This window comes from Pimephales promelas, chromosome 25 (genome assembly GCF_988280905.1).
Source record: "Pimephales promelas chromosome 25, fPimPro1.hap1.1, whole genome shotgun sequence".
Lineage (NCBI taxonomy): Eukaryota > Metazoa > Chordata > Actinopteri > Cypriniformes > Leuciscidae > Pimephales > Pimephales promelas.
The window spans coordinates 25,726,416-25,754,277 of NC_142793.1; the positions used below are offsets into that span (position 1 = coordinate 25,726,416).

A 27,862-nucleotide genomic window follows, 5' to 3' on the forward strand; every position below is an offset into this window, starting at 1 on the left:
AGACTTTGACGTGAGTGCAAAAATGGAGGATCTAGACCCTTCTAGAGCTGAGATATCGAAATTCAAAATTTCGACCCGAAAAAAAAATGACAGTGTTACCCCTTTCGTTTTTGGGCGAAAAATTAAGTTTCTCCAATCTTCTCAAAACTCTGGATTCTGATAGAGTGCTGTGAGACTTTGACCTGAGTGCAAAAATGGAGGCTCTAGACCCTTCCAGAGCTGAGATATCGAAATTCAAAATTTCGACCCGAAAAAAAACGACAGTGTTACCCCTTTTTTTTTTTTTTCGTTTTTGGGCGAAAAATTAAGTTTCTCCAATCTTCTCAAAACTCTGGATTCTGATAGAGGGCTGTGAGACTTTGACGTGAGTGCAAAAATGGAGGCTCTAGACCCTTCCGGAGCTGAGATATCGAAATTCAAAATTTCGACCCGAAAAAAAAACGACAGTGTTACCCCTTTTGTTTTTTTCCGTTTTTGGGCGAAAAATTAAGTTTCTCCAATCTTCTCAAAACTCTGGATTCTGATAGAGGGCTGTGAGACTTTGACGTGAGTGCAAAAATGGAGGCTCTAGACCCTTCCAGAGCTGAGATATCGAAATTCAAAATTTCGACCCGAAAAAAAAACGACAGTGTTACCCCTTTCGTTTTTTTCCATTTTTGGGCGAAAAATTAAGTTTCTCCAATCTTCTCAAAACTCTGGATTCTGATAGAGGGCTGTGAGACTTTGACGTGAGTGCAAAAATGGAGGCTCTAGACCCTTCCAGAGCTGAGATATCGAAATTCAAAATTTCGAACCGAAAAAAAAAACGACAGTGTTACCCCTTTCGTTTTTTTCAGTTTTTGGGCGAAAAATTAAGTTTCTCCAATCTTCTCAAAACTCTGGATTCTGATAGAGGGCTGTGAGACTTTGACGTGAGTGCAAAAATGGAGGCTCTAGACCCTTCCAGAGCTGAGATATCGAAATTCAAAATTTCGACCCGAAAAAAAAACGACAGTGTTACCCCTTTCGTTTTTTTCCATTTTTGGGCGAAAAATTAAGTTTCTCCAATCTTCTCAAAACTCTGGATTCTGATAGAGGGCTGTGAGACTTTGACCTGAGTGCAAAAATGGAGGCTCTAGACCCTTCCAGAGCTGAGATATCGAAATTAAAAATTTCGACCCGAAAAAAAAACGACAGTGTTACCCCTTTTGTTTTTTTCCGTTTTTGGGCGAAAAATTAAGTTTCTCCAATCTTCTCAAAACTCTGGATTCTGATAGAGGGCTGTGAGACTTTGACCTGAGTGCAAAAATGGAGGCTCTAGACCCTTCCAGAGCTGAGATATCGAAATTCAAAATTTCGACCCGAAAAAAAACGACAGTGTTACCCCTTTCGTTTTTTTTTCGTTTTTGGGCGAAAAATTAAGTTTCTCCAATCTTCTTAAAACTCTGGATTCTGATAGAGGGCTGTGAGACTTTGACCTGAGTGCAAAAATGGAGGCTCTAGACCCTTCCAGAGCTGAGATATCGAAATTCAAAATTTCGACCCGAAAAAAAAACGACAGTGTTACCCCTTTTGTTTTTTTCAGTTTTTGGGCGAAAAATTAAGTTTCTCCAATCTTCTCAAAACTCTGGATTCTGATAGAGGGCTGTGAGACTTTGACGTGAGTGCAAAAATGGAGGCTCTAGACCCTTCCAGAGCTGAGATATCGAAATTCAAAATTTCGACCCGAAAAAAAAAACGACAGTGTTACCCCTTTCGTTTTTTTTCGTTTTTGGGCGAAAAATTAAGTTTCTCCAATCTTCTCAAAACTCTGGATTCTGATAGAGGGCTGTGAGACTTTGACGTGAGTGCAAAAATGGAGGATCTAGACCCTTCCAGAGCTGAGATATCGAAACTCAAAATTTCGACCCGAAAAAAAAATGACAGTGTTACCCCTTTCGTTTTTGGGCGAAAAATTAAGTTTCTCCAATCTTCTCAAAACTCTGGATTCTGATAGAGGGCTGTGAGACTTTGACGTGAGTGCAAAAATGGAGGCTCTAGACCCTTCCGGAGCTGAGATATCGAAATTCAAAATTTCGACCCGAAAAAAAAACGACAGTGTTACCCCTTTTGTTTTTTTCCGTTTTTGGGCGAAAAATTAAGTTTCTCCAATCTTCTCAAAACTCTGGATTCTGATAGAGGGCTGTGAGACTTTGACGTGAGTGCAAAAATGGAGGCTCTAGACCCTTCCAGAGCTGAGATATCGAAATTCAAAATTTCGACCCGAAAAAAAAACGACAGTGTTACCCCTTTCGTTTTTTTCCATTTTTGGGCGAAAAATTAAGTTTCTCCAATCTTCTCAAAACTCTGGATTCTGATAGAGGGCTGTGAGACTTTGACGTGAGTGCAAAAATGGAGGCTCTAGACCCTTCCAGAGCTGAGATATCGAAATTAAAAATTTCGACCCGAAAAAAAAACGACAGTGTTACCCCTTTTGTTTTTTTCCGTTTTTGGGCGAAAAATTAAGTTTCTCCAATCTTCTCAAAACTCTGGATTCTGATAGAGGGCTGTGAGACTTTGACCTGAGTGCAAAAATGGAGGCTCTAGACCCTTCCAGAGCTGAGATATCGAAATTCAAAATTTCGACCCGAAAAAAAAACGACAGTGTTACCCCTTTCGTTTTTTTTTCGTTTTTGGGCGAAAAATTAAGTTTCTCCAATCTTCTTAAAACTCTGGATTCTGATAGAGGGCTGTGAGACTTTGACCTGAGTGCAAAAATGGAGGCTCTAGACCCTTCCAGAGCTGAGATATCGAAATTCAAAATTTCGACCCGAAAAAAAAACGACAGTGTTACCCCTTTTGTTTTTTTCAGTTTTTGGGCGAAAAATTAAGTTTCTCCAATCTTCTCAAAACTCTGGATTCTGATAGAGGGCTGTGAGACTTTGACGTGAGTGCAAAAATGGAGGCTCTAGACCCTTCCAGAGCTGAGATATCGAAATTCAAAATTTCGACCCGAAAAAAAAAACGACAGTGTTACCCCTTTCGTTTTTTTTCGTTTTTGGGCGAAAAATTAAGTTTCTCCAATCTTCTCAAAACTCTGGATTCTGATAGAGGGCTGTGAGACTTTGACGTGAGTGCAAAAATGGAGGATCTAGACCCTTCCAGAGCTGAGATATCGAAACTCAAAATTTCGACCCGAAAAAAAAATGACAGTGTTACCCCTTTCGTTTTTGGGCGAAAAATTAAGTTTCTCCAATCTTCTCAAAACTCTGGATTCTGATAGAGGGCTGTGAGACTTTGACCTGAGTGCAAAAATGGAGACTCTAGACCCTTCCAGAGCTGAGATATCGAAATTCAAAAATTCGACCCGAAAAAACCTGACAGTGGTACCCCTTTCGTTTTTTTTTTTTTGGGCGAAAAATTAAGTTTCTCCAATCTTCTCAAAACTCTGGATTCTGATAGAGGGCTGTGAGACTTTGACCTGAGTGCAAAAATGGAGGCTCTAGACCCTTCCAGAGCTGAGATATTGGGATCCTATTATGCCATTATAAAAATAGTGGGTTCGTGGACGGTGGAATTATGGGATGGCGCTTGGTGGTACGGACTTAGGGGCCCCAGCTGAGTGCAGTAAAATAGTGTTTATCATGAAAGAAACTTTAATTAAAATGTCCAAAAAAATACACTACCCAAATCCCCATTCAGTAGATTTCAGTCGGGATTGTGTCCAATTGCAGCTTATTGCATGAACGCTGGGGTTAGTACATTTAAAAAATAGTGTGTTACCCTCTACTAACTTGGCTCATGAAAGCTTACCCAGTGGGAGGAGCAGAAACACCACAGCAGCTCAACTTCAACTACAGATTGAGCCAAGCATGTATGACCCTAGAGCGTGCCTTTGGGTGCCTTCTTAAAGAAAATGAGACCCACATATCAGACATCTCAGAAAAGGCAGTTGCATTTAATGAACAAACTCTGTAAACTTATACAATTATGATGTTTTTCTTGTTCTGTTTTTCTGCACTTTTATTTTTGCAGCAGGTTGTGTACAGTACAATAAAATGCAAAAACAGTGAGTCAGTAAATGCATTCTTTGTTCTTTCTGAACATAAAACAATATATTTAAAGGACACAATGTTACTTGAGGGATTTGTGTGTTAAATTATTTAAAACCAACAATAAACAATGACTGCTCAGTTCAAAAATATCTAGACAGAACATTTTAAAAAAAAATACAAAACACACTTTTTTGTACGTTAATTATCTTAAAACAGCTGCAGATAATGAACGTACAGTGTGAGCGGCTCTTAAGAGGTACAGCGTTACAGCAAACCAAAGTGTTCACATTTAAACAAACTAACCGAGGTGTACGTGTACTAGGCGAACACACACAAAATATTTAAACCCTACTGGAGAGACAAAATGAATTTCCTCCTTTCAATGGCAGTGTTTTTTCCATTAACTAGTAGCCTATGACTTCACTAACAGCATTTAACCTTGTGCGTGTGAACGTACTAAAATTAAAGGTTTCACACCGATGCCATAGAATGAAACGTTTTTTTGGAGAACATTCTAAAAAGAACCATTTTTTTCTTAATGTGAAGATTTAGAATCTACAGAATCGTTTGTGGAATGGAAAGATTCCATGGATGTTACATGTTCTCCATCAGTGCCAAAAAAGATCCTTCATTTTTAAGTGCAGCTTTCTGAAACCTTTCCCAAATAATGTCTAGATGTAAACGTCATTCAAACTCTTACATCAGTCTTGCGTGAATTGCTGCATTTAATTCAGATTACACCAACCTTTGCTCTGCTCGTGCAGTCACATCTACAGTTTTTCTGCGAATTTCTGTGGGCGAAATCCAATATGAACATCCATGATTAGGAATTTTACGTGACGGCGAAATATTTTCCCATAACTGGTTCAAACTGGTCACAGATTCTCAGAAAGCAGCTTGGTTTGTCACTCTCACAACTGTAAATGTCACCGCACCTTAAGAAAACATTTATGAAATAAGAAATAAGACGCATTGTAAGATATAAAGTAACATCGTGACATATGAAGTCAATTATGAGCAAAAGTGTTTTTACTCTACAGTAGAAAAGGCGTTTAGTTTATGCAGTTGCATAAAAAGTAAATGTTTGTTTAATTGAGTTCTGTTAAAAATAACACACCGAGCACGAGCAGTGCTTCAAACACTACTGACAATAGATCATTACAATTACCTTATTTACAGTGGGTTATAATGGGCTATCATCCCAGTGTCCACGTCTGGTTCTAGATGTGGGCCGACACTGTTGCGGTCCTAAATATTTGTTCAAAATATGATTTAAATGGAAGGACAAGGCACAAAAAATGACATGCATAAGGATTTAAGAAATAAAACTGATTTTTGCAAGTAAAATAAAATGTAAAAAAAGAAAAAAGATTTTTTTTTTTTAAATCATAAGACGCAAATAACACTTCCTGTGTAGACAGCTTGATTGATTCTGTTCTGTGTGGATATGGCATAACAGATGTGGGTTTACTGCAGTGGCCACCCCTCCAGCTGGAAGACCAACTCCACCGCATCCCGGACGTCATGCACGATGAAGGACGGCTGAGTCAGGCTGGGGTCCAAGCGGAAGTCCCGGTGACCGTGGAAAATGCGCTGCTCCGGGACCGTCTGCTCGGGGTCCTGTTGGTCTCGGTTGTAGACGCCCGTGCAGACCAGGATTGAGCTGCAGCCTTCGGGAGGACGGTGCTCGAACGAGCCTCCCACCATCACCTGCCCGGAGCATTTGGCATCGTCGGACGCTTCACACGCCAGGTCTCCGGTCACCTGACTGGCCGAGCCCCCCTGCGCCTGCGCCTGGCTGCGATGCATCGCTTTGAGGTAGCGGTTGTACAGGTTTGCGCCGTAAATATCAGCCATGGGGTTGTCACTACGAGAGAGACGGACCAAGAAAAGTCTTAAAGTGACAGCAGCCTAATAAACCTGCAGCGGTCCGTGTCATTAATGTTAATCAAAGAAAAGCACTCACTGCTCTTGGCTTTAATAACGATTCATTTATTCAATTTAGAATGTGTTACGGCAATCGGTGTGATTCACTTGCATTTTTGTGATGTGTGTAAAATGTACATAAAATAAAAGTCCCCACAGGTTCTTTAAACGTCTACAAAAATTCAGTTTTATGAAATGTAAGGTCAGGAATATCTTAACTGGTCAAACAAATGTCTTGGTCATTTTAAGAGCTCTTAAATTTGGGGATGGAAAACAATGTTTAATTTGTATTGTGTTTATATTGTAATATGTTGATAATTGATAATAATAATAATTCTTGCATTATGCATACATTTTGTGTGTGTGTGTGTGTGTGTATATAAACACACACATTCAGTTAATATTTTTAAATATTATTAACATAATTATTAAATACAGTTTAAAGCAGAAATATTTAAAAACCCTGTGTATTTATTATATTATATAAAATTAAATACTTTTGCTTATAAATATCTCCTTGAAGCCATTTACAGTGATGTGAATAAGTTTGGACACCCATGCTAAAGTTGCCTAAAAAGAAGAATAAAAAAATCATCTTTTGGATATTGATCTTAATGCCTTAATTAGAAAAATTAGGAAAAATCAAACCGTTTAAGGACACCAATTTTCTTTGTGAATGAATAATGTCTCATAAATAAATAAATGTTCTTCCTTAAAATACAGGGTGCATAAGTCATGACCACCCTATATTAAATTCCCATAGAGTCAGGCAGATTTTTATTTTTAAAAGCCAGTTATTTCATGGATCCAGGATAATATGCATCCTGATAAAGTTCCCTTGGCCTTTGGAATTAAAATATCCCCACATCATCACACACCTTTCACCACACCTAGAGTTTGGCATGGTTTTACTTCAGTTAGCCTAATAGCTGGTTTGATTTGCATTGAAAGATGATCTTATGGAAAGTACCCCATGCCAATCTCTAGGTGTGGTGGAAGGTGTGTGATGATGTGGGGATATTTTAATCCCAAAGGCCAAGGGAACTTTATCAGGATGCATATTATCCTGGATCCATGAAATAACTGGCTTTTAAAAATAAAAATCTGCCTGACTCTATGGGAATTTAACATAGGGGTGCCCTGACTTATGCACCCTGTATTTTAAGGAAAAACATTTATTTATTTATGATAAATTATTCATTCACAAAGAAAATTTGTGTCCTTAAAGGTTGAAGTTTTCCTCATTTTTCTAATTAAGGCATTAAGATCAATATCCAAAAGATGATTTTCTATTCTTCTTTTTAGGCAACTTTAGCATGGGTGTCCAAACTTAATCACTGTATTAAGGAAAAATGATTATAGCACATATTGGATAGCACCACTCATGTTTTTACTGTGGGATTCACCCAGTTCAGACTGAGCGTCAGTTCAAGGTCATTCAATGCTCTGAAAAAACTGCTCATGCATATTAATGTGGTCCAAAGTTTACCCAATGGCGTAAAGCCTCTCGACCGGCCGGGTCCAGCCCAGACTCTCGGCCTGTTGTCTAATGAGCAGTTCGGCGTAGTTGTAAGTCACAACGCTGGGCTTCCCGATCAGAGCCTCGTACTTCAGCTCACAGCCGGTTATCTTCTTGTAGATGCTCTCCAGGCACACGAGGAACATGCCGTGACCGAATCTAGCAACAAATCAACAGCAACAAATTCTGCTTACATGATCGTTGTTACGGTCAACATAAAATGGCATTTGCAACCCATTTTTTACTTGGAATTAGGATATAATATTCAATAAAAAGAGATTTTATCAATGTGATGGTGTAAAGTGGGCTGCATTGCCTACACCGCTTACTAAACAGCTATCATGGAGACTGGTTAACATTACCAAAAGCCATCATGATAACATCAGTCTAACAGGAAAGTTGTTTCAGAGATAGAGCGAGACAAATATAATAACATTCACTGAAGCATGTGTTTAACTATGATGATTCTACCAAATATTTACATTGATATATACAAAATATATTTAAGGTTGCGAAAGATTTTTTAAAGATGCTCACCAAGGCTGCGTGCATTTATTTGTTCAAAAACACAGTAAAATTGTGAAATATTGTTACAATTTAAAATAACTGTTTTCTTTTTGAATGCATGTTAAAATATAATTTATATCTGTGATCAAAGCTGAATTTATCATCATTACTCCAGTCTTCAGAGTCACATGACCCTTCCGAAATCACTCTAATATGAGGATTTGCTCCTCAAGAAACATTTCTGATTATTATCAGTGTTGAAAATCTTTATCATAAATTTATGATTATTATCAATATCTCCTGACACTAACCGAGGGTTTTTGGCTTCAGCCATCCACAGCAGATCCATGTTGCAGGCCAGCACAGGGATGTGTGGGTAATGCAGTGATGTCACTGTGTTTCCTGGCCTCCCATTGGTCAGCAGCACATCAACAATCAGCTGTAAGTTCGTCTCCCACCTGATAGGCTCACCGAACAGGACGACAGCTTTAAAGAGACAGACGTGAGCGGACACGGATCTCAGCCGGGACAGAAAGTGAGACGGGTGGAATGAAACTTACCGTCTATTGGTGGCACACCTTTAGATGGGGGAATCTTAGGAATATTAAATACATTATACAGTCAATGTTTAATGCTTAGGATTAGGAATCTGTTCAACTAGTTGCCTTAAAAACACAGCTCATAAAAAAAAGGCTAAATTCATATTCAGATATTATTGTTTCTACTCACAATGTCTTTGGGTCTGCGATGGTGATCCACCATGTCCTGGAGAGGAAACGCCTCCCTTAGCATGTCAATGGTCACAACGTTCTTGAAACCTACACTGGAGTTTATTTGATCAAGGACAAACTATATTTTATACAACGGGGCTGTTAAATGCTTGATTTTGCACTAGCGAGGTAATCACTTGAAGCAGTTAAACTTAATTTATCTATTAGTAGAGACGCTGCTGCCGTACACCGCTGAGAGACGCACTGACTGAGGTCATTAATACATGCTTGATAACTCTCTCTCTCTAATATATATATTTATATAATTTATATATATATATATATATATATATATATAATAGGGCTGTCAAACGATTAGTTGCGATTAATCACATCCAAAATAGAGTTTAAAGTTTGTGTTTACATAATATATGTGGGTGCACTGTGTATAATTACTTTATATATATATATATATATATAAATAATACACAAACATGCTTGTATATATTTATATATTTAAGAAATATTTTCATGTATATACTGTTGTATATAGATTTATATATAATTTATATTATATATAAATATAAATATTTTATATATAAATAATATTTTTTTCTTAAATATACATGCATGTGTGTGTATTTATATATATACAAAATAATTATACACAGTGCACACACATATATTATGTAAACACAAACTTTTATTTTGGATGCGATTAATCACGATTATTCATTTGACAGCCCTAATATATATATATATATATATATATATATATATACACACTATTTGTAACTATTTTATAATTATAGTCAGTTATACCAAGGTAAAGGATACTTGTGTGCAACTTCCACCACGGGTCCCTGTCCGGACACCAGCACGCACAGGTCATGGAACTGAGTGAAAACCCTCAGAGGACTGTGGGACAGCACCACCTGATCCGGTGACACCTGTTCGGAGAAATCAAACCGCCATGACTCACTCTCAGACACTGTAAACAAATCAAATGTTGTGTTTAAACTATCGACACTGCAAATGGAGCAGCTTTGTGGTCAGGTGTCTCACCTCGACCTCCAGAAGGTGAGAGAGCTGCTCGGCTTTGGTTTGCCGGAGAGAGTTCCCTGCGTTCGTCACAAACACCACAGGAACCTTGTATTTCCCATCGCCATCCACCAGGTCCCTAAAACACTGTTTAGCTGCAGGGATGGGCGTCCGACCACGTACCAGGACTCCATCAATGTCAAACAGAAGCCCAAACAAGCTGCGGTCCTGTTCACCCTCAAAACATACACAACATACACATGTTTTGTTAGTACTCTGTTAGGGGTACTAACAGTTAAAGGACCCAGAACCAGATATGAAGAATGAAGACCCGGAGTCGGAATTATAAAAATTAAAGAAAGTTTTACTGAACATAGTTTGCCATTTCATCAGCAGAAGTCAGCTTCAAGACTCCCTCAGGAGTTCGTAGGCCGCCCCCTTACAGTTACAAAGATCACAGCAGTTATACTGTTCCCAAGGTCTAAGCTACATCATTGCTTACACGTTGAATGATTCTCATTGGCTAAGATATAGATAAACACAGTAATTTTCCACACATATACAGATAGACGAAACATATCTCCATCGATGAGGCACGTCATGACCTTCCAGGTCACAGATTTGGGTTGCTGGCGCCAGTGTGTCCAGAACAACAACTCATTCAATCTCCAATAATGGCAGTGGTTGCTTAACCTGCAACCAAGAAGACTAGCACTGAACTTTAGTCTAACTGGAGTAAGACTTCAACAAAGAAATAGTGCCTTAAACTGTTGGCTTCAAAGACCCCTTTATGTTTTAACACTCAAACATAAACCAAAATCTCTATTTCCCTATTATTTTCACTGTTACTGCGTTCACATAGGACACTAGCAAATAGGAGCTCCTATCAAGGCTGAAGAGAGTCTGAGCGTCTTATTATCAGTTAAGTGTACCAAAACATAATGGTAAAACATTCACTCGTTTGGGAGAAAAACAGATAACATTTGCTTCTCAGAAAGCAAATATAATAGAAAGAATACAGTTTAATATAACAATTAAAGTTCAATAAAGCAATGCTCAATATAGCTTGACCATCTGTACAGAGAAGTATCATATGTGTTGGACATATGTGTTCACGACGCCTTTAGGATCCATAAACCTTTCTCCTGAGACCAGAGAAAGAGACAAATGGCCTTGTGCACCTAAAAGAAGCTGGTGACTTACATCAGCATGCATTTAAGAATATTATTTCACAAGCAAAAGCACAAAGAATACATTTATGTCAATAAATGATTAAATAACAATAAACATACTTAATTATTGATTTTATAAAAGAAATACATAATCATTCAAAATGATATTATGAAATATATACTGAAGAGGCAAGGGATTTTGACCACCCCTTCAGTCCCCCGTTTTAGACCAATGTGGGGTCCAATACCGCCACGTCTGGTCTAACCAGTGAGGTCACTACGGAAAGGGGAGTGATGACGCATGCTCCCCTGACGGGTCACACTTGTCTCTTCACCTCGTCACGGACATGCTGGATACTAAAAATTCCAGTCCCCATTAAGAGGCTCTCCCACCTTCCACTCACCACAGGACATCAATGTCATTCTTCCTCAGTTTATCAGTCAGGTTAACATTTTTATAAAACACATAACTGATTACGAAACAAGTACATATTTATCCTCTGGAAGCCGGGCTAAATAAAACAAGCACCGTTGCTGTATTCCTAGCATGGGCTAGACCCGCAGTCACTAGTCAGATCCTAAATAAGGACATTCTATAATCATGAATACCAGAATATAAGCACTATTTTTTATTCATTTATTTAAAACCATAATTTTCAAATCCTTTTATCATAAACAATGTTGGATAGTTAATCCATTATTCACTACCCCCTTTATAGACCCTTTAGGTTCAAAACACAATGGTTGTCTAACAAAAATATAACAACAAAAAATAAAATATTAATAAGATCACTGATAATCGATTCAAGCACTTTTAAGTCTTCACTGAAATTATCAATCAGTTTACGGTCACAAAGCATGTATCAGTTTAATTGTATAACATCTGACACCTGTTTTATTATTATTGTTTCAAAAATAGTAATAAAATAAAACAAATCCACATCATCAGTTTAATTATTATTTTACCACTAAAATACAGAATTTTCCCATCTGCTTAATAAAGCTTTTGTCCATTCCTTATCTTTATATCACGTTAAACCCTGTTAATCATACAATGCCTTATTTTTATTCTGAAATATTTCATACCATTTAAACTTAATTTAACCTATATTTCTTCTATCTTTACCTATTTACCTACACTCCTCATCTAACCAGTATAATTGTTTGCTTACAATCCACACAAACATATCTCACAAAACAACCTTTTTGTTTTTCACTTCCCTCTTCCAACAAGTCTCTCACCTCTGTCAGCCTAGTGACACTTAGAGTTCCCTCGTTATAGGGAAATTACTTAATTAATTCTTCAAAACCCTTGGTTTCTTATCATTAATTTCAACTTTATTTTTCCTTATAACTACTTTTCACAGTATTTGTCTATCAAATGGTTAGTCTAAAGAATATTAGAAAAATAGAAGTCCAAAAATATTAATAGTATCGTCTCAGTCCCACTTATCTTTACACTTTTACAGAAACGAAAATATTATCTTACTCACATCGCAACCTCTAAGACAGCCATAAAGCTGCTTTCTCATTTAACCTTCATTAACTAAATTGTAGTTTTCTTAGACATCTAATGTCAAACATCCATTCAATGGATTGAGAAATAACAGTTTTTTTTAGAAGTTATATTCACTCCTTTGTTCGCCCACCGGCCTTTCATAAAAAAATGAGGGAGCTCACTCTGGATAATTTGGATAGTGACTCAGCCAATGTGTCACTTTTTCTCTCTGCCGTCAAGTCTATAATTTCTTTTATTTACGTTTATCATTAAGATCCCACATAGTCGTCTATTTAAATGTAGACCCTCAGTTGAATTTAGAGAATAGTTTTTACCCCATAATGGACGGCAATCTTCAACTTTACAATTCCAGTTTATTTAACATACTAATCCAGAGAGTAATTCAGAACAATATCATAAATGACAAAAGTATTCATAATTACCAATAGCAGACAGAGCTGGAAAACCACTCCAATTAAAGCTCGTCCCATGTTCTGTATTGTCTTTTCATCAGATTGACTCAGAAATGTCAACTTTTTAAAAGTTTGTCATTCCACTTAACCCATCTGTAATGTTAAAACACTCATTCCAGAGGTTAATGGCACAATATCCTCAAAATCAGGAAATAATAGTCCCCAAACCAACACATATAAAACATAAAGTGCCGTCACCAAAAATATACACACATTCATACACTGTAAAAAAATATTTTCAAGATTTGTTATCACAACATATTTTCTTTTGTCAAATCAACTTTATAATAATTTCTTTAGTTGAAATAACTTATTATTTTGAGTTTCTGATGATTAAATTAATCTCCTTCATTGTATTAACTCACTTTTTCCAGTTCAATCAACTTAAAATTTGAAGGCAACCCAGGTTACTTACTTTTTTAAGTTAAACCAACAATATTTCTTTACAGTTTAGTAATCAACATTTTTTTTCTTGTAGCTTTTATTTAATTGTTTATGGTCTCTAAACCAGTTTCAAAGCATGCCTGCTTATTATTCATTTACTTTTAGACGGTCAGCTGGATTGTTTTGGTTCATTAACATTATTTTGCTTCCTTTAGCAGGCCAAAACAGAAAGACGGACACAGTTTCCATCCCTTCCTCCACTCAAGTCTCTCTCACTATAACAAAATAATCTTTTTAACAGCCTCCTAAGACTGTAACTTTTAGACAACATTTAAACTCATTACAATATCCTTTGACCATTCACCTTTGTTATCCAGACTTTTCTTAAATCTACAAAAGCTGTCTTCATCTTTAGTCACCACCATGTCTAACGACCTCCAGGAGTCAAAATTATGTTAGACATATTAGTTCTAAATCAACACTATAATTTTCTTTGCCCATAAGGCAACCGACATCCAAAAGTTTTGTTACTGTCTCCACAACAACTAATGGGAATCACTTCATGGCCCTGACTGAACCCCGAAGCCCCCTTCCTGTTAGCTCTTTATCTATAATCTCCATCAGGGTGTGGTCCCCTGGCATACATAGAGCTTGTCACAATGAGAAACAAGCCATGCAGTGAATGCGGTTTCTGGTGAGTGGGATAGAGGGACTTACGTTCCTGGGGCAGACTGCCGTGACTCCTCACAGCTCCATCCCCCCTAACGATACAGGATGCTGTTGGCCTCGCAGACACCCGTCCACTCTCATACCCAACCTCACATAAACACCTCCATCAGGAGATGCCCAGTGTCTGCGTGATCCCCCTGCCTTAGGTTGCCTCCTATTTGGCCAAAGAAGGTCTTACCCGTCATCGAGATGACCACTCGTGCACACATGGTAACCGCCATTTTCTCAAAACCGTTTTCTTCAACAAAATCTGTTGTTTCTGGAGCTTAGGAAAAATATTCAAGAGTCACCAGGGCCATTCGGATTGCCTAATAGTTGTAACACAGGGAGACAGGTTAATAACAACAGTGTTCAATCACTTAAATCCATTAACCATCTTAAAAGCAGCAACTAGCTACTCAGTGGATTTAGATCACAACCGTACATTCAGTGCACTTCATCTGTAGGCGGAGCCATCAGCCCCGCCCCCGTTTCATGGTGGGGACTAAGATTTTCAGACAAATAAGTTATTGGTTCACAAACAACCTAGTCAAAGATGTACCTTCGTTTCGTCTAGTATTATTTTAATGACTTCTTGAAAGTCCTTCAGTTTTGCTTTTAAAACATTTAAAATACAAACTGCCTCTGAATGGCAATGATTTCTTTTAACATCTCTGTGTCTATGATCTTCAACTGAAACACTGTGTTTTAATACAAATAGCTTATTATCACTAATGACACAGGCTCAGATAACACCTTTAGCTGACATTGAATGAGAGAGAGACTGTGAGGGATTCAGTACTGGTACTGCGCTCATAAACTTCTAACATCAAACTTTATCCCATCGTTTAACTCTATTCCAACTTAAGGCATCTTTGCCAGAAATTACATACGGTTTCAAATTAACATTATTTACATTTGTCTTTTGCCCACATCAGGGAATTTAGGCATTACTAATTTCCTCTCAGATTGAGTCTCTGTTGCACTGGCAGTTTTCAGCCACAGTACACACCAGATTCAGATAAGCAAACTGTTTCATTACAGCCCAAAACAAACTTATCTTTTTGAAAGCTAAACATCGGCTTCTAGTTCTTTCATGGTCAACTTCTCAAGTTGTTTGTTTAATCAACATTCAACAACTGCTAATAAAGTACTGCTTCTGCTTATTTGTTCTTAAATAAAAATAATTATTCTAGTTCTCAATAACGTTTCTCATTTCTCAATCTCAATTTTAATCGTCAAGTTCTCAACCATTGCTTAATATTCGACTTAAGTTTTCTCTTGGAGTTTATCAATCTCCAATTAGGATTCACACTAACTTTGACGAGGCAAGCACTCTCTGCTTGTGATACTTTTGCAGTTATTGTAAATCATCTGTGCGATTAGTCTCTCTAGATCATCTAACACCTTTTTAAAATGTTTAATTAAAACGCAATCATCCTTTTAGTTACTTTGATATATTTTGCAACTTACATTTGTTGGAGTCATTCAATTTACATCAAACTGTATTTCATTATTTCACTATAAAAATTACTATTATAGATCTTTTCTTCAAAAGGACTCACTTTAAGACTTCAATCTTTTGACCTTGTTTTTATTTCTTATTTCTAAGACAAAAAATATTAATGTCGTCATTTAAACACGGATCTACTTCCAAACCCACATTAATACCAGAAATGTGTTGTCTGTCACATTTAAAACACCTTCTCTGTGGGCATTTACAGTTACGTGTTAAATAATCCTGCTGACCACAATTAAAACACTCTCTATCTGCTCCAACTTATTGCACACTCTTGAAGCAGTGTGTGACCCATTCAGGAATGCACACAGAGCCACTGATAAGCAGTTCTCTGTATTCTTTTACAGTCCGCCAGTGGCGGATTTAATCACAATAGCCCAATCATAATCTTCTTCATTATTATTGACAGAACATTAATTTTCAGAAGCTGCATCGAAATGCTCAAAATATTTCTAAGTTGTTTTCACAAAGTTTCAGTTTAACTTTAATCACTTGCTTAGGGAAATTATTCCCGCCCCAGAATTTATTCTACTTGCTTTTTGTAATGATCATTAGCAATATGAGGCTAAACATTTTCATCTTTCAGTTTCTTTATAACCAGTCAAGTTGTCGTTTAAATTTCCAATCAGACTCAAAACCCTGACTACCATTTCTTAATAATTTCTGCTAATTTCTTCAAAGCGAGGGCTTCAGAGCACAGCTGTTTACAGCATTTGCTCTCTTCTGTCGCACTATTTGTTTTAGGACTGTTCAGATTACTGATTAAGTTATACAATTTTTCTGCCATATCTTAATCATAGTTCATACTCACCTGAAGTTATTGCAGAAATGGAGGCGGCAATCTTTGAACAACTCAGCTTGGCTTCTGCGTGATGAAACTGCAAAGTATACTGCAAAATCACAGTTACATATACTGGTCCACGCCAATTTGGGTCCCAACTTTTTATTTATTTTTCTCCGGAATCGTTCCTGATGCATCCCTGGCAAACAACCCTGTTTTTGTTAGTATCCCTAACTGCCTAATCCACTAAATTCGGGGTACCCCTATCTGAGATGGAAGAGATAGAGTAGGTTCGCGGTGCCCTGGAACTTAAACCCAATCCAGGGACGTACTTTGCTGGGGTGTTGCTACACCAACAATGCCCAGGCCCAGTGGGGCCCCCACAAAGCACGCTTCACTTGCGCTGTCTGCTCTTGTTAACTTTAAACCTTAAACAATGCTATCAGCGACTTCATTTTATACTTTAAACTTTAGTATAATTAACTTCTTCACTCGCTCATCGGAGTGAAGACTCTCCCGACCTCCTTCAAAATCTCTTCCAGTCAGACAGCCCTAACAATTAACAAAAGCTTACTACCTTGTTTGTTGATTTGCCAGGGGTGTCACCGAGAATAATTGCCCGCGCATCCTCCACCAAACTGTTAGGGGTACTAACAGTTAAAGGACCCAGAACCAGATATGAAGAATGAAGACCCGGAGTCGGAATTATAAAAATTAAAGAAAGTTTTACTGAACATAGTTTGCCATTTCATCAGCAGAAGTCAGCTTCAAGACTCCCTCAGGAGTTCGTAGGCCGCCCCCTTACAGTTACAAAGATCACAGCAGTTATACTGTTCCCAAGGTCTAAGCTACATCATTGCTTACACGTTGAATGATTCTCATTGGCTAAGATATAGATAAACACAGTAATTTTCCACACATATACAGATAGACGAAACATATCTCCATCGATGAGGCACGTCATGACCTTCCAGGTCACAGATTTGGGTTGCTGGCGCCAGTGTGTCCAGAACAACAACTCATTCAATCTCCAATAATGGCAGTGGTTGCTTAACCTGCAACCAAGAAGACTAGCACTGAACTTTAGTCTAACTGGAGTAAGACTTCAACAAAGAAATAGTGCCTTAAACTGTTGGCTTCAAAGACCCCTTTATGTTTTAACACTCAAACATAAACCAAAATCTCTATTTCCCTATTATTTTCACTGTTACTGCGTTCACATAGGACACTAGCAAATAGGAGCTCCTATCAAGGCTGAAGAGAGTCTGAGCGTCTTATTATCAGTTAAGTGTACCAAAACATAATGGTAAAACATTCACTCGTTTGGGAGAAAAACAGATAACATTTGCTTCTCAGAAAGCAAATATAATAGAAGGAATACAGTTTAATATAACAATTAAAGTTCAATAAAGCAATGCTCAATATAGCTTGACCATCTGTACAGAGAAGTATCATATGTGTTGGACATATGTGTTCACGACGCCTTTAGGATCCATAAACCTTTCTCCTGAGACCAGAGAAAGAGACAAATGGCCTTGTGCACCTAAAAGAAGCTGGTGACTTACATCAGCATGCATTTAAGAATATTATTTCACAAGCAAAAGCACAAAGAATACATTTATGTCAATAAATGATTAAATAACAATAAACATACTTAATTATTGATTTTATAAAAGAAATACATAATCATTCAAAATGATATTATGAAATATATACTGAAGAGGCAAGGGATTTTGACCACCCCTTCAACTCACTTTATCAAGTCAAGTCACCTTTATTTATATAGCGCTTTAGACGAGATAGATTGTTTCAAAACATCTTTACAGTGATAAACTGGGAAAAAAGTACACATAACACTCAGGAATCTAAGGTTAAAGGTCGTGATCAAAGTCACAATGGGGATAGGTTTGTCTCAGTTGGGGATTTGAACCTACAACCTTCAAGTTACAGATCAAACTGAGGCTAACCATGAACGCCACACCATCCCTCAATAAAGGCGTCTCTCATACCGAGATTATTTTCACATTTACTCCAAAAGGAAAGCGAAACCTTGAGTAAATCATCCACTCACATTTGCGGTGCGGTGCTATTTAGGGGAAAACATCCCACAGTAAAGAGATCCAGGTGAAAGTTCATCTAGATCAATTGCAATTCACTTGCTGAATATTAATTACTGTCAAAATAACTAAATATATACACACATATTACTAGAATATTGGCTGTTTACTATGCACATATCAATGCATTATTCTGCATGACCATATTCTACACATAACTAAACTTAACAACTACCTTAGTAACTATTAATAAGCAGTAATTAGAAGTTTATTGGGGCAAAAGTCGTAGTTAATAGTCATTTAATAGAGAGAATTGTACCCTAAACTAAAGTGTGACCGAAAGTGCTGTCTAGATAGGCAACAGAAACTCAACAACAACAACAAAAGCCGTTTAACACATAACACCAGTCGGTTTGTTGTGGTCAGGAGTGTTAGTTTGTTCATGGTTATTAATGAGGGTTAAATTCTGAATACTAATAACATTAATACTGAGCTTGAACTCACTGTGCTGTAGCAGCGCTGCGTCTGCGCAAAAGCAGCGGCATTCGTGACCGTCCTGCTCAGTTTCACGCCTATACACCCGATCCTAAACATGTTCAAGACGGGAAACATCTCTGAGGAAAAACAAACGAAGAAACGAGACAACGTTTCTACTTTGACCTGAGCATGACTCGGCACTGCTGCTAACCGCTAGCACACATGCTATCAGCAGCTGCCAAACATGTTTTTCTAGCTCTTATCTAAATCAATGCATGTGTGTCACGGGAACGAGTGTAGTAAAACTGACAGGCAGTGCGCGCTCGTGTTCTTGCGCAGACTCAGAACGCGTTCCATTAAAGACGCACACACTTCCGGTTTGTAACCGGCGTGTTTTGAAAACGAGGAGTGCCAGTGAACGCACACAGAAGGTAACTAAATCAAAATTAAATTAATTTATTTTCCCACGAGAATATGATTATAACAAAGGGTTAATAATGTGTGCACGGGTAAATATTAGAAATGGTACATGATGTTGTCAGCTAGTTGGACCAATAACAACGGTTGTTTTTTATAGTTTGATTTTATTGACTTATTTTCTTCACACCTGACTGGCTGATTAGAAAATAAAGTGATAATTTAATCATATCGTTAATTTATTGGTCCAAATAAACCTGTATAACACTTTGTTTGTTCAAACGTCCCTCCTCAAAGCGTCACTGTTTACATGGCAACCATCAATCATGAATCAGGATTTGTTGCATGTTGTTTTTGTTTACCTTAATTTTTAGAGTATAGTTTGATCATCGACCTTTACCCAAATTACCTTAAAATTACATAATAAAGAAATCAGCATTTTTCCATTTTGAGTGCACCACTTTACAGTCTTTTTTACATTATCTTAGGCCATACTCACTGTGATGATGGATTCTCCTCCTACAAAAGAGCGTAAAAGGTAAATATGTGTCCCCACCAATATCCAGTGACACTGATATATCCCTAGCAATAATTTCGATCAAAACTTAAAATGCATTTATATACTGTTGTTCCTGTCCCCACCGATTCCAAAATCAAACCTATGCCACTGTATATTAACACTAATTGAGAACCTCACACAAAGAAACTATAGACCATTTCACAAGATGTAAACAACACTGGTCCAGAAGCACTTCCTGTTTCAGTTTTTTAACACTACATAAAAGCTGGGATAAAATACAACCAACAGAACATTTAAAACTGAATCAAAAAGTTAAACAAACATCTTTAAGATGTTTTCTTTACATGTGAAATAAAGAAAACAGTTACAAACTGAAACAGGAAGTGTTTCTGGACCAGTGTTGTTTACATCTTGTGAAATGGTCTATATGCATAAAGATTATTTTTCTTGTTTATGACCATTAAGACTTATTAACAAAGTGTTTTACAAGTAATTACTATTTACATCCCCATCCCCCAATAATCCAATTTTACAATTTCCAATATTCTCGCTGATCACATTCCCCTGTATAATTCCTTATTTGTAATACAATGATGATTGAAATAAAGGAACAATGTATACATCATTCATTTAAGAAAGAGATTTTTTGTTTGTTTTTTGGATTATGGTAATGAGATGATGGGTGCAAAATATGCTTGGAAAACATGGAAACAATATAAGACAATAAGAGAATATATATATATATATATAGAGAGAGAGAGAGAGAGAGAGAGAGAGAGAGAGAGAGAGAGAGAGAGAGAGAGAGAGAGAGAGATACCGTTGTTGACCATCTGCATGTATGAAGCATGTCTGACACATTTTGAAGTGCTGAAGCCGCTCTCCTGTGTTTGGGTCAGTCAGCTGGAGTCTCCGCTGCCCTCCATCTCGGAGCGCCTGGCGTTCCTGCGGCCGTCCCGTGAGCTGCTGGACTTCTACAGGCAGAAGGTGGCTCAGTTCGATGGAGAACATGAAGACCTGCTGCAGATGCTGGAGAAGTACAGGAGCACCGCAGAGGAGCAGGTCCGCCCTCTTCACCTGGACTCGCTTTCTTTCTTCATGTTTATTTTTATTGAGCAGATTCTTAAGTGACACAATGTCCATGACATGTATGAAAAACATCCATAGACATAAATGAAGAAAGAATTATATACCCATCCCAAATTATCCCACAAACAAAATAAAGATAAAAAAAAAAAATCAAATCAAGAAAGGAAAGGATTCCATATTTTATAAAAACGAGTTAACAGAGACTCTGATGGGAGTGTTTAATTTTTTCCAGGTGTAGAAAGGACATTAATGGCCTGGTAATACTTCACTTTGCTTCACAGACAGAGTCTGGCGTGGCATAATTGAAAAGGCGCTTGTCTGAAGTATAAAATCATTGGTTACCCGTAAGCCAATCACATAACCTCTGGTTATGACGTGTGTTATTCGCCAACTCAGCCGCATCCAACTTCCACTGTAAACACACGACACCGGAGTGAACATGGCTGACCGAGTTTTGCTGCCTCCTTAAAGGGATACTCCACCTTTTTTTGGAAATAGGCTCATTTTACAATTCCCCAGAGTTTCACCGTTTTTTTAATCCATTCAGCCGATTTTCTGATATTTAGAAGAATATCAGTAACCAGGAAGTCAAATATGGCTTCCATAGTTGGAAAAAATACATACTATGGAAGTCAATGGGACCTGAAACTGTCTGGTTACTGATATTCTTCTAAATATCAGAAAATCGATTCGAAAACGGTAAAACCCAACTGTTTAAAGAGATAGTTCACCCAAAAATGAAAATTCTGTCAGTATTTACTCGCCCTCAAGACTTTCGTTCATCTTCGGAACACGAATTAGGATATTCAATGTAAAAATATTCATTTTCTGGCTACCAATGAAGCAAAAGCAATAATATCAGCGTGTCGCTTGTTGTACACCAAAGTGTTACTCCAAAAATGACAATAATTGGGCAGGGTTTGGAGACGTGTGACAAAAAAGGAAGACCAGAATGAATACAATTTAGTCTAATCAGCCAGACCGATATATCGGCAGACCTATATTATCGGCCGATATTAGGCATTTTCCAAACTATCGGTATCGGCAGTTATAATGGCCGATAAATGAATATTTCAACAATAAAAATAAAACGGCCGAAACGCTTGAACCATGTCATGAGTGTTGGAGTTGTATAGTTTGTCCACCAGAGGGCGCTCTACACCGTTCCTGTTGGCAACACTCGTTGAGTTGGTCACGATACATACAATTAAAAGAACATCCCCATCAGTTCTCTTAACTCAAATAAGCAGGACAAAATTTGTGACTATCACGTCCAGTTCAAAAAAATAAATAAATAAATAAAATATCGGCTGATATATCGGATTTCAAAACCCAAAAATATTTGTATCGGTATCGGCCTTCAAAATTCTTTATCGGTCGGGCTCTATTCTAAATATCAGAAAATCGTTTCGAAAACGGTAAAACCCAACTGTTTAAAGGGTTAGTTCACCCAAAAATGAAAATTCTGTCAGTATTTACTCGCCGTCATGTTGTTTAACCCCGTAAGACTGTTCGTTCATCTTCGGAACACGAATTAAGATATTCAATGTAACAATATTCATTTTCTGGCTACCAATGAAGCAAAAGCAATAATATCAGCGTGTCGCTTGTTGTACACCAAAGTGTTACTCCAAAAATGACAATAATTGGGCAGGGTTTGGAGACGTGTGACAAAAAAGGAAGACCAGAATGAATACAATTTAGTCTAATCAGCCAGACCGATATTATCGGCCGATATTAGGCATTTTCCAAACTATTGGTATCAGCAGGTATAATGGCCGATAAATGAATATTTCAACAATAAAATAAAAACGGACGAAACACGCTTGAACCATGTCATGAGTGTTGGAGTTGTATAGTTTGTCCACCAGAGGGCGCTCTACACCGTTCCTGTTGGCAACACTCGTTGAGTTGGTCATTGCTTGAATAACAATTAAAAGATCATCCCCATCAGTTCTCTAAACTCAAATAAGCAGGACAAAATTTGTGACTATCACGTCCAGTTCAAAAAAATAAATAAATAAATAAAATATCGGCCGATATATCGGATTTCAAAACCAAAAAATATTTGTATCGGTATCAGCCTTCAAAATCCTTTATCGGTCGGGCTCTATCGGGATTGGATTGTGTGTGTGTGCATCTAACGCTGTGTGTTGTCGCGCAGCACAAGCTGCAGTGGGAGGTCCGTCAGCGCGAGGAGGAGATCGCGGAGCTCCAGAACGCTCTCAGTGACATGCAGGTGTATCTCTTCCAGGAGAGAGAGCAAGCGCTGCGACTGTACGCCGAGAACGACCGCCTCAAAATCAGGTCAGATGTCACGATAGCGCGAACGTGATCGCTGAGATGAGCTCGAGTCTGAAAGCTTTGTTTGCGGTCACAGAGAGCTGGAGGACCGGAAGAAGATCCAGCATCTTCTAGCGCTGGTGGGACCGGACCCAGGCGAGATCACGTACTTCCATCGGGAGCCTCCCAATAAGGTTCAGAAGGACACAGAGCAACATTACTGTGATGTTTCGTGGCCGTCTGTGTATTACGCTTAATTTTGATTTATTTAGGTCACAATCCCTCAGAAGAAGATCCAGCTGAGATCACATGAGGAGTCAAAACCAAGACCTGTGAATGCCAAAGGTTTGACCATCATCATCACCTTTGCTTATTAAACGTTGAGCTGTAAAACACTGATGAAGTTGTCAAGGACTCCTCTTGTCTATGTAAGAGGAGAACGGCTGTACTTTAACAGCATGTGTTGTTCTTCAAACCACAGGAAGCAAGAAATCGCCCAAAGAAGACGACAGCAGAAGTTCAGAGCAGTACAAGAGAGACAAGCAGACGTTATTGCTGCAGGTGTGTGTGTGTGTGTAAAAACTAGTTCATGCATTCTTATGCTGATATTTGTGTATGAACCTATTCCTGAGTGTATTACTGCAACAATGGCTACGTTCACACTTAATGCTCAATTCTGATTTTTTGAAAAATTTCTCTCTTTTTTTTTGCAAGGCCGTTCGTTCACATTTCCAATTAAATGCGACCTTTTGTGATCTCCTGTGTGAATGTGAAATGACCCAGAAGTGACCCGCATGCGCAGAAGAGTAATCAACGGTCAACGACGTTGTTTGCGGAATAGTTCTTTTTTCCCATATGTTGCGAGCTTTTGTTTTATTATTATTATTGCCACCACAGCCCATTTACAAACACAGACAACAACTATTTTATCGACGGGCAAAGTTTGCACGTAAATGTACGATTTTTCCGATCCTCACCGACCTCGTCATAAAACCCGTTTAATTGATAGTGCGCGTCCTCTGCGCTCCTTGCTTTGTCGCCGGCGGCCGCGGTGCGACACTGGTGGCTGGTGTTGCCAGATTGGGTGTTTTTTCGCTAAATTTTAAGGCATGTTTACATGTGTTTTAGCCAGGAAGGCTCTATAGAAATCTGGCACCCTACTGTACGAAGTTATACTGACAGAGAGCGCACGTTCACAGACACCAGAATGTACGTTGAACTGTCACGTTCGCCCAAAACATGAACGCGTTCAGGCACAACACTGGGGAAGAGACACGTCTGCAGCGGCCCATAACAGTGCAGAAACGCGTTGGAGTTAGCGTGTATTGGCTAGCTTCAGGTGCGTGCAATGACGTGCGGGTCGGATATATGTGACCTGGCCGTTCAGATCGAAGTCGCATTTCAAAAGATCGGATATATATCAGATTTGGACCACATACCCAAGTGGCCTGGGTTTGAAAAGATCAGATCTGTGTCTTTCAGATAAAAAAAATCGGAATTAGGTCATTTCAGCCTGCAGTGTGTTGTCCTACGACGTCCTAACTAGTCAATTATAGATGTGCTCCTCCGAGCACCAGTCCCGAACCTGTTCTTTTTGGTGGAAAAGGGGTAGTACAGGTGAGATGGGCTCATCTCCGTCGTCCAGCTCAGTGTGAGCCTTCACTTTTCCATTTCTTTTAGAAGTGGTGTCGATGCTGTGAAATGTTCAGTGCTCACGAATGCGGTTCCTCCATTGGTCCAGGTGGAGGCGCTGCAGGCTCAGATGGAGGAGCAGACGCGGCTGGCTAAAGAGCAGGTGGAGGCGCTGCTGGAGGACAGACGCATTCACCTGGAGGAGAGACAGGTTCAGCACCAGCGGGACCAGGAGAGAATCACGGCCCAAGCCGAAAAGTAAGTTCATCCCTTCTTGTGTTTGAACCCTGAACCCGGAGTGTGACTCTCTCTCTCTCTCTCTCTCTCTCTCTCTCAGACTCCAGCGCACACAGAGTCTGCTGTATGAGAGCACGAGGGACTTCCTGCAGCTGAAGTTCTCCAGTCGAGCTCACGAGAAGAGCTGGATGATGGAGAAGGACCGTCTTCTGCGAGAGCTGGACTCCTGTCAGGAGCGACTGCGCGAGGACCGCAGCTTCCAGGAGCAGCGTCCGTCAGCCGACCCGCCGCTCATCGAGAGCAGCCACACACACCGGGACGAGATCAGGGTCAGAAACACCTTTTTTACCTTTTTAAAAAAATCGTACTAAATGTAATAAAGCCAGAGAAAAAGGAAAATATTATTAAATACACACACATATAAATATATATATATTCAATTTAAATGACATTTTACACTGATTTGATGCTCAATAAACGTCTCTGATTGTTAATGTTAAAAATAGTTTTTCTTGAAATAAACAGCATTTATTTCAAATGGAAATATTTTGTAACAATATAATAATGCATCCTTGATTAATTAAAAAAAATCTATTGTAAATGACGATTCCTTACACTTGCATACATAGCACATTTTTATTATACTTATTAAATGACTATAGAATATGTGTGCTTAAATGAAAAAAAATCAATTAATTTATTCATTAAAAAAAAAATCCAAATATGTAAAAAAAAAAAAATTGATTCCTTAATTCCTTATGATTTTTCTTAAATATTTAAACATGAGGAAATTATTATTATTTTTTTTTTTTTACAAAAATCATTAACCATTTAAAATGGAGGTTTTACTAAATTAGTTTTAATTCATAATATCTTTGTGCTGGTTTACCACCGTATTCTCATTGATCTTTTGAAGTCTTTATCCAGCTCTCACAAGTGATTGTCTTTTTTTTTCCCAGCAGGCTTTGCAAGAGGAACTGAAACAGGCTCATAAGCTGTCCGACATGTACCGAGATCAGTGTGTGAATCTGGAGACGGAGCTGTCGCAGATCAGAGAAGAGGGCGACGTGGGCCGAGAGATATTCAAAGTACGCAAACAAACTCTTAGTTCACCAGAAAACAAACACGTGATTCCTTCATGTGTGCATGCAAATGTTTTTACTTCTGACTCACAAAAGTGCATGTCCAGCAGACATTAGAGCAGCCTAAACATTACGCTAAACATCTCCTTTTATGTTCTATTTAAAAAAAGTCATATCTAGAGAGACATGAGGGTGAGACGCCTTTGACATTAAAATATTTTGATCTTTTATCGAAGAGTTGAGGTAGTTTAAATGTCTGTGTGTGTGTTCAGGAGCGCACTGACAAGATGGCCAATCGCCTGAAGCTAATGACTAAACGTTACGAAGCTCTGGAGAAACGACGGCTCATGGAGGTGGAGGGATTCAAGACCGATATCAAACACCTGCGGCAGAAAGTCAAAGATGTGGAGAAACATCTCTTTAAGGTCAGTCAGCGCTCTCATTGGTCTCTTCTACACCGCTTTAATAACATTTGTGCAAACCGTGGCACGTTGACTTGTTTTCAAACAATGAATTGTCTGATATATTTAATATTTAACAATATTATTGATCTGTGTTGTACTACTTTCATATTATCACTGTGAAGCTGCTTTGATACAATCTGTATTGTGAAAAGGGCTATATAAATAAATGTGACTTGATATCATTAAATATGAAATTGGCAGACACATAACTATTTGTTAGTCATTCATATTATCTTTAACTCTTTCCCCGCCAGCGTTTTTGAATAAACATGTTTAATCATTTTCACAAGTTTCAAGGCCCAGAATATTTTGTTGTATGAATATCAGAATATGTACTATATCAAAAGAAAGACTCTGCTTTAAACAAAATAGCGTCATGCATCTATTCTAGCTTTTTATCAACAATTGAATGTGGGTAAGTTTCATAAAAAAGCAAAACTGAGCTGAGAAAATGTAATTTTTCAAATTATTCAGAACAATGATCACAACAACACAGATGGAGTAGATCGAGTCCATCAAAACACTTTCATTCAGTCACATTAGGCAGTTTTGATTAATGTTGATGATCGCATTATTTTTTTTACATATGCATCTGCTTACTTGTGCTACCGCTTGTTTCTGCATCATTTACGACTGTTTTTGATCCGGAGATTCAGGACTCTTTCAGAAGATGTGTAATAGCGCCCCCTACTGTATAACAGAGAAAACACAAAGCTGGAAATTTTCATCAATGGCATGAAAAGAGATAAAAGTGCAAATTAATCTATTTAAAATGATTAATGGCTGTCTCTTTCTCTAGTTGACGGTCAACATGGGCCCGAATCAAGACCTGGCGATTCTTCGCGAAGTGCGTCAGACCAACAGCCGGACGGTGAAGGTCCAGGATCAGCTGAAGAACCTGAAGGCCAAAATCTACCGACTGGAGAATGATCTGAGATTCTGCTGAAGACTCGTCGCGTGGACTGATATAAGCATTTGCATATAGAAATATGAAATCTGGATCATATTGTTGGTCTCACATTATGTTGTTCACACTGTTTTACCAATGATTTGGAGTATAAGGAGTCTTAAGACTGAATGAACGATTCAGAAGAACTGGAAGTGTGTTTATTTGTGCTGTTGCATTTTCTATATTAGATAAATAAAGGTTGATTTTTGTATTCAATATGAAAGTGAGATCACTATTTTTGACCGATCTGAGACAATGACGAACAACACAAGGCCCATGTTCATTTTATTTATCAATTTAAAAAAAAATTGTCCCACGTGACTAGTTTTGTTGTACATTTTACAAAAAAAAAAATAATATATATATATATATATATATTAAAAAATATATATATATTTATTTATATA

At 38.1% G+C, this 27,862-nt stretch overlaps 2 protein-coding genes across 4 annotated transcripts; one reads left to right on the forward strand and one right to left on the reverse strand.

Moving 5' to 3' along the window:
* Positions 1-3,895: 3,895 nt before the first annotated feature.
* On the reverse strand, positions 3,896-18,946 carry hdhd5 (haloacid dehalogenase like hydrolase domain containing 5). 2 transcript variants are annotated; one of them, XR_016150767.1, is made up of 9 exons: positions 18,813-18,946; positions 9,741-9,953; positions 9,513-9,625; positions 8,695-8,788; positions 8,526-8,559; positions 8,277-8,451; positions 7,429-7,617; positions 5,182-5,880; positions 3,896-4,948 (listed from the first exon to the last, which is right to left on the reverse strand). XR_016150767.1 is itself a non-coding variant. In XM_039662180.2 (8 exons), exons 1-8 carry the CDS (start codon positions 18,918-18,920, stop codon positions 5,481-5,483), a joined length of 1,326 nt encoding a protein of 441 aa, XP_039518114.2. In that variant the 5' UTR covers positions 18,921-18,946; the 3' UTR covers positions 3,896-5,480. The 2 variants fall into 2 exon arrangements, 1 of the variants encoding a protein (XP_039518114.2); XM_039662180.2 differs by having other exon boundaries at positions 3,896-5,880.
* A 114-nt stretch (positions 18,947-19,060) lies between these two features.
* On the forward strand, positions 19,061-27,671 carry ccdc77 (coiled-coil domain containing 77). 2 transcript variants are annotated; one of them, XM_039662177.2, is made up of 12 exons: positions 19,061-19,216; positions 19,691-19,740; positions 20,619-20,781; positions 22,973-23,115; positions 23,189-23,285; positions 23,364-23,436; positions 23,573-23,652; positions 24,833-24,981; positions 25,061-25,289; positions 25,920-26,048; positions 26,315-26,467; positions 27,306-27,671. In XM_039662177.2, exons 1-12 carry the CDS (start codon positions 19,061-19,063, stop codon positions 27,450-27,452), a joined length of 1,569 nt encoding a protein of 522 aa, XP_039518111.2. In that variant the 3' UTR covers positions 27,453-27,671. The 2 variants fall into 2 exon arrangements, with proteins under 2 accessions (XP_039518111.2, XP_039518112.2); XM_039662178.2 differs by having other exon boundaries at positions 25,923-26,048.
* Positions 27,672-27,862: the final 191 nt, after the last annotated feature.

Bases quoted from the DNA above. Each gene is read 5' to 3' on its own strand.
- hdhd5 (XM_039662180.2), bottom strand. From the start codon at position 18,920: ATGTTTCCCGTCTTGAACATGTTTAGGATCGGGTGTATAGGCGTGAAA. The intron at 9,626-9,740 runs GTGAGACACCTG...TTCTCCGAACAG, and splicing joins CTCACCTTCTGGAGGTCGAG to GTGTCACCGGATCAGGTGGT. The intron at 7,618-8,276 runs GTTAGTGTCAGG...ATTTGTTGCTAG, and splicing joins GCTGAAGCCAAAAACCCTCG to ATTCGGTCACGGCATGTTCC.
- ccdc77 (XM_039662177.2), top strand. From the start codon at position 19,061: ATGTGTGTCACGGGAACGAGTGTAGTAAAACTGACAGGCAGTGCGCGC. The intron at 23,653-24,832 runs GTGTGTGTGTGT...CCATTGGTCCAG, and splicing joins AGCAGACGTTATTGCTGCAG to GTGGAGGCGCTGCAGGCTCA. The intron at 26,468-27,305 runs GTCAGTCAGCGC...CTCTTTCTCTAG, and splicing joins TGGAGAAACATCTCTTTAAG to TTGACGGTCAACATGGGCCC.